General features: G+C 46.4%; 1 protein-coding gene across 1 annotated transcript; it reads left to right on the top strand.

Annotated features, from left to right (window-relative positions):
- Positions 1-9,483: 9,483 nt before the first annotated feature.
- LOC147665077 (olfactory receptor 2D3-like) lies at positions 9,484-10,416 on the top strand. Its single transcript, XM_086949778.1, has one exon. It carries the CDS (start codon positions 9,484-9,486, stop codon positions 10,414-10,416), a length of 933 nt encoding a protein of 310 aa, XP_086805904.1.
- Positions 10,417-10,829: the final 413 nt, after the last annotated feature.

The raw sequence follows: 10,829 nt of genomic DNA, 5'->3' as shown, positions 1-10,829 counted from the left end.
TTCTCACAAGCTGTGCATCTCACACATTTTCTAAAGTGGGGTTAAGTTTCAACCAAGTCTCATTGGTCAATGTTATATCACTTCTAACTAGAAAGTCTTTGATCGACCTTGCTCTCCTAAATATAATCAGGGGTCTTTTGGTTATCTCACTGCCTATAAGTGGGTCATTTCATATTAGATGCCTTTGTTTACTTAGTACCCTTCTCAACATCTTTTATTTTTTTGTGAAAGTTTGTAATGAATTTTATCTCATTATCTCTTCCTTTGCCTTTTTTCTCCTTTATGTTTTCTTTGCTGTGGAATAAATCGTCCCATTTAATATTAGAAATTCTATACTGTGCTTTGTTCAATATTTTTTCAGTGTAGCCACTTTTTTTCAGTTTTATAAACATTCACTCCTTGTTGTTATGGTATTGACCCTCTTCGCTACATATGAGTGTGGCTCTGATTAGTTCTGAAAAGGGTAGATACTTTTTTTAAACAATTTGTGGGTGGAAACTGTTTGCGTGCAGGATACTAATTCCTGCTGTAGGTTTTCTAAAAACTGTTCTAGTCATCCTTGAATTCCTGACTGCTACTCTTACATCCAAAAAGACAACCTGTTCTTTTCTCATTCTGCATGTAAAATGTAGGTTGAGATTGTTTTGATTTAGCTCCTCTACAAATTGATTTGCCATACCCTTTTAACCGTTCCATGGGGCAAAAATGTAATCTTACCCACAATGTGATATTTTCCGTCCATATGCTCAATGTTGGTCAGTTGATCACCTGCTCTGCCCACCAGAGACTATGGTGCCTGGCACTGAAGATGCTGTTTCCATGCTTCAGGGAAAAAAGACACTCTTGAAAATCTGACTAAGGGCTGACCACAGATGTGGAAGATGCTGAAGGACCGGCCTGCAGAAACTACATATAATTTGTTGGCTTTCCAGAGAGCTGTGAAGAAGAGGACATGGGCTAATGTCTGCCTGATGGCTTGCTATGTGGATCCCTTTAGATGCTCTATCTCCCTCCTTCATAATAGAGCATGCCCACAGAGCCCTTATACAAAACCTGTCACTGGGGACTAGGCCATGCCAGTTATCCCAGGATTTTGAACTTTCATGATAGCAGCGTTATTCCTAACCTGGTGAGATCTCAAGAGACACTCCTGTACGAGTTGCATAGGATAATGATTTTTCCAGATTACACTAAAATGGTACAGCATCAGCATCAGTCATTTACGGCTGCTAAAGCCTGTCTCCGGAACCTTAAGATCTTATATTTGCTCCTGTTCCTGGCTCGCCTTCATGCTCTCTATAACTCATGCACCCTGTTCTTTGATCAGAATTAGGATGATTTCACCTGGACAGATGAAGTGAGATGCCTGAAGCCATTTATACCACCCTGTCAAGACTCAGACTCTTCTTCTGGAGACCCCCATCAAATGCAAACTAAATAAAAAGAAAAGTTCAGACACCAATCCAGATCAATATGGCGTTCAAAGCCTTGCATTTGAGAGTAGACTGTAGGTCCCTGAGAACAGGCCTCCAATCCCAGACAACATGAGCGGACATGCTACTACTACAGGAAAGAACCATCCTATGGGTACCAAAACTCCATTCCTGACCCAATTTTGATATACACACACATTTCAAGCAAGATTTGTGAGGGGCTCCAGGGGAGTGGCATTCACTGTAGGGTCCTGTTCACTATAGTCCAATCATGGACTGATGCACAAAGCAGGTATATCTTTGTACATGGGATCATACATTGGGAACACGTTGTGCTGGGCAGCATATACACCCTGCCCCAATGTCAGAGTTATGTGGACCGGATGGTGGATATGTGGGCATCCCTACCAGAGTGATTGTTGGCTATGGAAGAAACTGGAATGACATTCTTCACTCAGACAAAGGTGGATGACAGACTTCTCAGGTGGCGCGCAGAGCAAGGGAGTCCCGTTTGGGGTCTCTTTTGGACCTGATGGGATGGGTAGACATGTGGAGGGTTCATCACCCTAATGACAAAAGGATACACTTTCTTTTCATTGGCTCATGGGTCCTTCTCCAGGATTGGTTATATTTTCTTCCTAAGAGGCTATAGGCACAAGCTGTCAGAGGCCACAACTCTACCCAAAGGGCTCTTGGATCATTCTCCAGTAACTATATGGCTCTTAGTCAGCTGTGTCAGCTTCCATTTAGAATACTTCACTTTCAATAAGGTGACAGCCTCTACCACAGAGGTGTTATGGGAGGCAATGAAGCCCACTATCCGTGAAGTGACCCTTGGTCTAGGACCGCTCTCTCCCCAGCAGCTCCGCTGTTGTGTGCTCGGTCGCTGATCCTCTCCCAGGCAGGGTTCGAGACCACTCTGCCCTTGCTCATGACTGTGCCTGTCCCCTTTTTGGATTTTTCTTTATTCAGCCTCAGTTTTTAGCCTTGTTCTTTCTCTCCCTGTTCCCATTTTGTGCATACTCATTGGGCTTGTCTTTTACCTTAGCTTTTAGCCTTGTTCGTTCTCTCCCTGTGCCCGTTTGTGAATCCTTGTCGCTCTTGCATCTGTCTACGCCTGCCTCATTGTTGTTGTTGTACCTCATTAGCATATTTTGTTGTTTGTTTTTTGAAACTGCTGTTGTTGTACCTCATTATCATATTGTTTTTATTCCTCCACTGTGCCTTTGTTTTGTTGCTGTGTTCATTCTTTATCTGTGCCCTCTCTGCTGTTTTGAGCCCTTCATTCCTTGTGGAGGTTAGCTTTGGTGGTGATGGGGTCCTTGGTGAGGGAGAGGATCAGCTGAGTGTCATCGGCGTTGAGGTCATGCTGTCAGTCTACGTGTGCGAGCGGGCTATGTAAATGTTGAACAGTTTCGGGCTGAGGGAGGATCCCTGGGGTACGCCACAGATGATCTTGGAGGCTTTGGAATGGAATGGGGGAGGCGGACGCCCTGGGTTCTGCCGGAGAGGAAGGAGGTGGTCCAATCCAGAGCCTTGTCTCGGATCCCTGTGGTGTGGAGGCATGCGCGAAGTGTGTGGTGGCACACTGTGTCCAAAGAAGCAGGGAGGTCTAGGAGGATGAGTGCTGCAGTCTCGCTGTTGTCCAGCAGGGTCCTGATGTCGTCGGTGGCAGCGATAAGGGCAGTCTCAGTGCTGTGGTTGCTGCAGAAACCTGACTGGGAAGGGTCCAGGATTCTGTTTTCTTCGAGGTATCGGGTAAGCTGTCTGTTGGCGGTATTCTCGATGACCTTGGCCGGGAAGGGAAGCAGAGAGATGGGCCGGTAGTCTCTTGGGTCTGCCTTAGGTTTTTTGAGTAGGGTGTTGATCTTGGCGTGTTTCCTGATCTCTAGGAAGGTCGCGGTCTGGAGGGAGAGATTGATGATGTTGCGCAGGTGGGGTGCGGTGTTTGCGTTGGATGTCCCGGTGTGGTTGTGTCGGGAGAGAGTGGAGGCCAGTTTCTCATCGGTGACCTTGCTCCAGTTCTTTCGAAGCGGACTTGGGGCTGGTTTAGGTGCTTTGGGTTTGTGTATGGTGAAATGGACGCAGTGGTTGTCGGTCCAAGGTGGTTGAGTTATGTGGCCGAAGTTGATGCTGCTTCTTGCAGGGAAGATAGGGTAGAGGGTGTGCTCTGCTTTGTGTTGGTATGTTGATGAAGTGGTTGAGTCCGATGTTTGCGAGGTTAATGAAGGATGGTGTAGATGGGGTCGCTGGGGTTGTCGGGGTGGAAGTTCAGGTCTGTACGTAGTTTGTTGATGCGATGGCGTGGGGTGCAATGAAGTCGGTGAAGCCATTGCAAAGGGTGTCCAGGGGCAGCGGGGTCTGTGGACGAGTGTCCCAGAGAGTGTGGTCTTATGGCTGGTCTTGATATGGAAATGCAGGTATTCGGCATAGGGGAAGGTTTAGCTGGAGATGGAGAGGCAGAGGTACATTTTTGGACTATGGCGAGATCTCCTCTCGGGTGGTCAGGCGGTCCTTCCTCTCGATCTTGTAGCCGTCGGAGATGGTGGTATTGATGTCAGGGGCGGAGGTGCCGTTGGTCCAGGTCTCTGTGAAGAAGGTGACGTCAGGTGGGAGAGAGTCGAGTAGGTTCCAGATTTCCATGGTGTGTTTGTGTACGGAGCGCACATAGAGGAGGATGCAGCTGATGGTGTTGGTGGTGCTGGTGTTGGTTGTGTTGGGGGTCAGGGTGGTGGTGGTGGTGAAGGTCCAGCGGAGGCAGAAGAACAGGCCGTGAATTGTGTTTGGTGAGGCCTGGGGCATTCTGTGAGTCTTCTGGGGTCGAGTGCGAGGAGGGTGTTGATGTTGTAATAATGGATGGTAGGAGATCCAGTGTTCCTGGCGCTAGTCGCGGTTGGCCCGAGGATGGGCGCAGACAAGCTTGCCTTAGCCAGCGCAGTGGGTGCCATTAAGTAGGGGAGGGGGAAGGGATGAGCAGCTGGGAGGACGGGGAGGTCAGGGGGAGAGGTCCCGGGGCAGGGGTGGCGGCAGGAACAGAAAGACCAAAACAGCACAGAGGGCACAGATAAAGAATGAACACGACAACACAATAAAGGCACAGAGCAGGAATGAAAAAAATATGCTAATTAGGTACAACAACAGCATTTACAAAAGACAAACAACAAAATATGCTAGTGAGGTACAACAACAACAGCGGGGCAAGTGCAGACACGAGCAGGAGTGACAAGGATGCACAAACGGGCACAGGGAGATAAAAAACAAGGCTAAAAGCTAAGGCTGAAATAAAAGACAAGCCCAACGAGGCACAGTGAGAGAACGAACAAGGCTAAAAACTAAGGCTTAATTAAAGACAAATCTAATGAAGTGCAGATGCAGTCATGAGCAAGGGCCGCGCAGTCTCGAACCCTGACTCGGGAGTATCAGCAGCGGAGCACACAACAGCTGAGCTGCTGGGGAGAGAGCTGTCCCAGACTGAGGTCAGATAACTTGCTTGCGCTCCCCCACAGAGGCAGCCATTAAGTAGGGGAGGGAGGATAAGGGTGGTGCAGATAAAGAATGAACACAGCAACAAAACAAAGGCACAGTGCAGGAATTAAACACCATCAACATCAACACCATAATCTCCAGCTGTTTCAACACCCTCCACATCCTCTGAAAGACCTTCAAATGGACCCCTTCAGATTCGAGGTAAAAAGTCCCCCACGCAATCATCACCAGCAAACTCGACTATGGCAATGACTACTATGCTGGCATCAAAAAGTCCCTACTCTGCAAACTGCAAAAAATACAGAACACCGTGGCCAGACTTGTCCTCGGTACCCCCCGGCATGAACACATCAGCCAACACATGCAGTGACACAACTAGCTCCCCGTGGAGAAGAGAGTCACCTTTAAAATCCTCACTCATGCCTACAAATGCCTACACAACAACAGACCCAAGTACCTCAACCACAGAATAAACCACATGGCAGCCAAGACTTGGAACGAGCTACCGGCAGACATCAGACACGCCCCCTCCCAGAACACCTACAGGAAGACCCTCAAGAACTGGTTCTTCAGCTGAAACGGAGCAGCATACCCCCCCTCTGTGTCTTGAAACCCTAACGGGTGAGTAGCACGCTTACAATTCCCTGATTGATTGATTGATTGATTGATTAAAGTGGATATCAATTTCTGTTCAGCAGTGCGCAAACAGCACAATCATAAATCAACCCAAACGGAGGCCCGCATTAGGGGCTTGGATGGGAGGCCAATGGGGATGGGTGCATAGGCAACTCTGTCTCACACTACAGCAGTACAAAGGAGAACTACTCGAGGAGGCACGATATGCATGTCTGGCTTCCCAGAGTGGTATTTATCAGTGGCGAGATAAATCTTGAAAGCTATTACATGGCTGTGTTGGCATGCTGTGACTTCAGCCAAACTCCCATGGATCATGACACAGGCAGCACAGTACTCACTGACCTGACTGCCATTGTTGGTATTTATCAGGCGTAATACACTTGGAGGGAAGTACAGGATGTTACACAGATTGAGATTCTTCAATGATATACCCCGAGGGCCCTATGGCCGAGGCCTGAGAATCCCTGGAGGCCCTCGTTACGGTGGAAGAATTGACGTTAGCCTTGTGGAAAGGCGCCAGGACCTAATGGGTTCCTAAGCAAATTCTTTAAAGCCTACATTGCTCGATTAGGCCCCTACCATCTCGCAACTATCCATGCAGCAGTGAAGGCTGCCTTTATGCCTCCAGGAATGACATACTTCGTACCGCCCGATCTCCATATTAAACATAGAGGTTAAACTGCTAGAGAAAGCCCTTGCCAATAGATTAATGCCCCATATGTATTACCTGGGTCACCCAGACCAGGCAAGCTTAATGCCTCATGGGACAACACGTCGCAACATACTGCAATAGCTGCCGTAGACCAACTGGGTTGCCTGCGGCCCTGTTATGGGCAGATATAGACGAGGCATTTGATTTGGTTATTTGGACATACCTATTAATTCTCTTGCTAGGCGTGGACATAGGTCCGCTCTTGCTAGCGCACATTTGGCTATTATATATGGACTTGACAGCTTCTGTGCGGGTAGCAATCTTGTTTCCCCCCAATCTCTATAAGAAGCAGAACTAGACAGGGCTGCCCCCGTCTCTTCCTTTATTTGATCTTGTCATTGAGCCACTGGTCACGCCAGTTCATGTAGATGCTTTGATATACATATTTGAATGGTTAGCAGAGATCTCTGATCGCATCGAGTTATATGCAGACCATGTTTAATTCTTGCTCACTGACCTACGAAGGTCAGGTCCCAGGATACTACAGATCATGTAAATCTTTGGAGAGACTTTAGTCTGCATATGCATGTGAGTAAATCCACCATATGGTGGTTGAGGGGGATGCTGGGAGATGGTCCATGGGCAGCAGACTTGTCAATAGTGATGGAGGGCCTGCACTATCTGGGTCTTTTTATGGGAATAACAAGCCTCTTGGGAATGGAATATGGGCTCTATAGCAGACCGTGTGAAGTCCGAGATCTGATTGTGGGCAGTTCTGCTGCGGTCCCTCTAAGGGCGCTCTACCACTTTCAAGTTGGTATCTCTCACTCATCTATTGTATCAATTACAAAATCATCCATACCTATACCCGGCGGTGTGGTTCCAACAGGTTAATGCGATGTTGGGCCAGTTTGTATGGGGGGCAGGCATTCAGAGTGGCGCCCCCTCAATTAGTCGATCTCCAGGGCTTTCAATGATGGGATTAGATTGGCATATCTTCAATGGAGATGGTATGTATGACCAAACCCTTAAATCATTTCAGGAACTTCAATTAGAGTTCTCTATGCTACATTGTCAATTCTACAAATATCTCCAATTTCGTCATGCCCTATCGCCATATAGCACTGACCTCTTGGCCCTCCCTGAGTTTAATCCACTGGAGGGCAAACATCAAGTGGGAGATTTGAGAGATCATAAACTATCAAAGATCTATCAATCTCTTGCTCCACATAGTACTACCACCCTGGAGGCTCTTAGCCTAGGGCAGCATAGCAAGCTGATCTGGGCCCTATCATCAATGACGTCTGGGCAGAGGACCTAGAGTCCTGAGAGGGGCTGTAACTTATTTGCGCTTGATACAATTTAAATACCTACATAGGGCGTACTACACATGGTATAGACTCGGGCGGGGCTGATTGCCTCTCCTGTATGTTTGCGCTGTGGCAATGAAGAGGGCATTGCCTGGACCTGGATCACTCTAGCTAGGTGTTGGAGGGGGTGGGATCACTCTAGCTAGCCGGTGGGATCACTCTAGCTAGCTGATGTCCGGGGTTGGATCTCCCAAGGTGTCCAATACTGATTCAACTTCACCTACTATTTTTAGGCATCATATTCACCTAACAATATATAGTGAGATTGTGGGAGGCGGAAACACTGCCCTTAATAAGAGTATGGAAGAAAGGTATGGACTTTTGCCTGGGGCTTAAAATAATGGTCTTCTAAGCTAGGGCGTGCTTTGTATCTGGTAGAACAGGGGAGGTCCAAGCGGGTGCCTTCCCAGTTTATTAATGCAGCCTTGTCACTGTCACTGATCTTGCCTCCATGATTGAGCACCCTGTATCTAGGGGGTGCACCTCACCACCCCCGGTGAATTTCAGCCCAGACCTGTCCTCAATTACCAGAAAATTGTTTATATCTTCTCCAGCCAACCTTCTACAAGAATGGCTTCTTTTCCTGAAGTCGACGTCTTGCTGTTGTGCATTACATTGCGTGTGGTGGTCCCCCGAGCGCCAGAGAATTGCTGATCTCTCTCTGAAGTTCCTGCTCAGCTGTCCTTGCTACTTTCTTTCTCCTTTCGTCTGGCGCTGTCTTTGGAGCCCCACAGTTTCTCTGAAAATTGATGCTGGGGCTCCGCTTGGACAGGACAGGCAGCATTCTCGTAGGTCATTAGGGTAGTCCGCAAACTGCCAGTTGATGCCCTCAGCAGTTGCTATAGCCTCTCCCTTACCCCTCTCCGTCCTCTGACGTAAGTTTTATTCAGATTTATATTGTATTTCGTGGGAATTAGACGGTTGAGTTGAGGAGCCGATTCAGCCAGTGACCATCTTCACTCATCGGCAAGCCATGCCCCACCTGCAACTTCATTTTGATGTCTGTAACATAGCAGACATCCTCCCCCAAAGCACGGACTGAAGTAGCCAACCTCTGCTATAGGGCTGCTTCTGTGTTTCACTTCTGATGCATGGAGGAAAACCATGCTGTTTTTGGTGGTACATAACTGGTTCTCCTCCTCAGTAAAGTTCAATTTCCTGCTCAGATTTAGCATGCTTATGGGAAGGAAATGTGAAGAGCAGGGAGGTGAGGTGTGGGTGCGGAAAAACCAGAGCCTTGGGTGTGTGCTGCTTTTATGTGGTTCTTAGTACAGGGGTTGCTGGTGGCATTGTTTGCAGGTGTTTAAAATTCCACTGACTCCAACCTGAGTGCGGAAATTCCACTCCAAGTGTTGAGATTCCTCCCTGAGTGCAGAACGTTTGCACGGGAGCAGAACCTCCACAGTCATTAAGATATTTCTTGTAAGTTAATTTGTGAATATTGAAAATTAGTAAAGTTAGACATTTGGTCTAACTCTACCTCTGTGAATCGGGCCCTGTAAGTTTGCCTTAGTGAATCAAGTATTTTGGATCCTCAAGAAACTAGTCTTCCCTGTAAAGATTTGCAAAATTGAGAATCTTTGGCAAGTTTGTGAACTTTGAAATAATGTTCTTGTTTAGACTTTTGTTGCTAGAGTATTCCCGCTGTAAAGTGTTTTTACTGAAAATTCTTTATCCAAACACTTTCAAGAGATTGTTTCATTGCATTATTTTAAATACTTTGTAACACATGCATTTTATGATGCTAGCAAAGCTTTGAAAAAGACTACACAGAGTTTGTGCAGCAATGTTTCTGTATCTCCCATATAGATCTATTATGTGATAATAGCAGTGAAAGAATCACTTAGAACACTAATACATCATCTATTTTTACAAATATTTCTACAGACACAAAGGAGGCAACTACATGGAGAAGAGGAATGGAACCCTAGTGACTGAATTCCTACTGCTGGGACTTTCAGAGAACCCCAAAATAGAGACTTTTCTCTTTGTATTATTCTTAGCTATATATGTGGCCACTCTGTTTGGAAATGCTATCCTTCTCACAGCATGTGTCTATGATCAAAAGCTTCATACTCCAATGTACTTCTTCTTGGGTAACCTCTCCTTCATAGACATCTGCTACTCATCAGTGACTGTACCCAACATGCTGGTCCAACTCCTTGGGAGGAAGCACATAAGCTTCTTTGCTTGTGCCGCCCAAATGTGTGTCAACCTTCTCCTGGGTTGTACAGAAGGTTTGCTCCTAGCAGTCATGGCTTATGACCGGTATGTGGCTATCACCCTTCCCTTGCGTTATAGAGTCATTATGAGTAATTCTGTCTGTCTTTCAATGGTGATATTCTGCTGGATTAGTGACAGTCTCATTGCTCTCATTATTACAATTGTGGCACTGCGTCTGCCTCTATGTGGTCGCAATGTTATTGACCATTTCATTTGTGAAGCCACAGCTTTTCTTAAAATCTCCTGTGGGGACACCTTTTTCGCAGAGATGGTGATTTTCTCTGCTGCAACATATGTGCTTGTGTTTCCATGTATTTTTACCATCCTCTCCTACACCCGTATCATCATCACCATTGTGAGAATCCGCTCTGCGGAAGGCAGGTACAAAGCCTTCTCCACGTGCGCCTCTCATCTGATTGTTGTCACCATGTTCTACAGCACCGCCATCTCTATGTATATGAAGCCAACTTCAAAAAACTCTGATAGCCACGATAAAATGGTCTCTGTATTTTATACTGTCAGTCCCCCAATGCTGAACCCAATGATCTACAGTTTGAGAAACAAAGATGTGAAGATGGCTCTGCAGAAAATTATACAGAGAAACATTTTTGATTGAATAAATGCAGTACTTTTTTATGGTGGGTTAAAATTCTTCTCTTCCCTTCTCTAGTTCATTTTATACAGTGGCACATGGCCATTAGAGGTAGAAGGGTCATCTCATAGTGGGACGTGTACTTTAAACAATGAGTTCATTGCCACCATAGTGACAGGTGTGAAGTATTGATAAATACCCTTACCAGCCAAAAGGACTTTACAACCACCTTTTTCTTGTGGCTCATGAGGGTAAACATTGGACTCATAATGCCAAATAAGTATTTTAAAACACATATATGTATTTCAAATTACACTTTTGCATTTACAAAGGCAGCTGCATTCTGGTGCAGTGACTTTAATGGACAGTGCATGCATAATGCTCAAGATGAACATGAAAACAAAGCTAATGATCCAGAGTTTCCACCAATAGGGAAC

This window comes from Lissotriton vulgaris, unplaced genomic scaffold (genome assembly GCF_964263255.1).
Source record: "Lissotriton vulgaris unplaced genomic scaffold, aLisVul1.2 SCAFFOLD_2008, whole genome shotgun sequence".
In the NCBI taxonomy this organism is placed as follows: Eukaryota; Metazoa; Chordata; class Amphibia; order Caudata; family Salamandridae; genus Lissotriton; species Lissotriton vulgaris.
The sequence above is the reverse complement of the archived record's forward strand: the minus strand, read 5'-3'. Positions and strand labels throughout refer to the sequence as shown.

Bases quoted from the DNA above. Each gene is read 5' to 3' on its own strand.
- LOC147665077 (XM_086949778.1), top strand. From the start codon at position 9,484: ATGGAGAAGAGGAATGGAACCCTAGTGACTGAATTCCTACTGCTGGGA.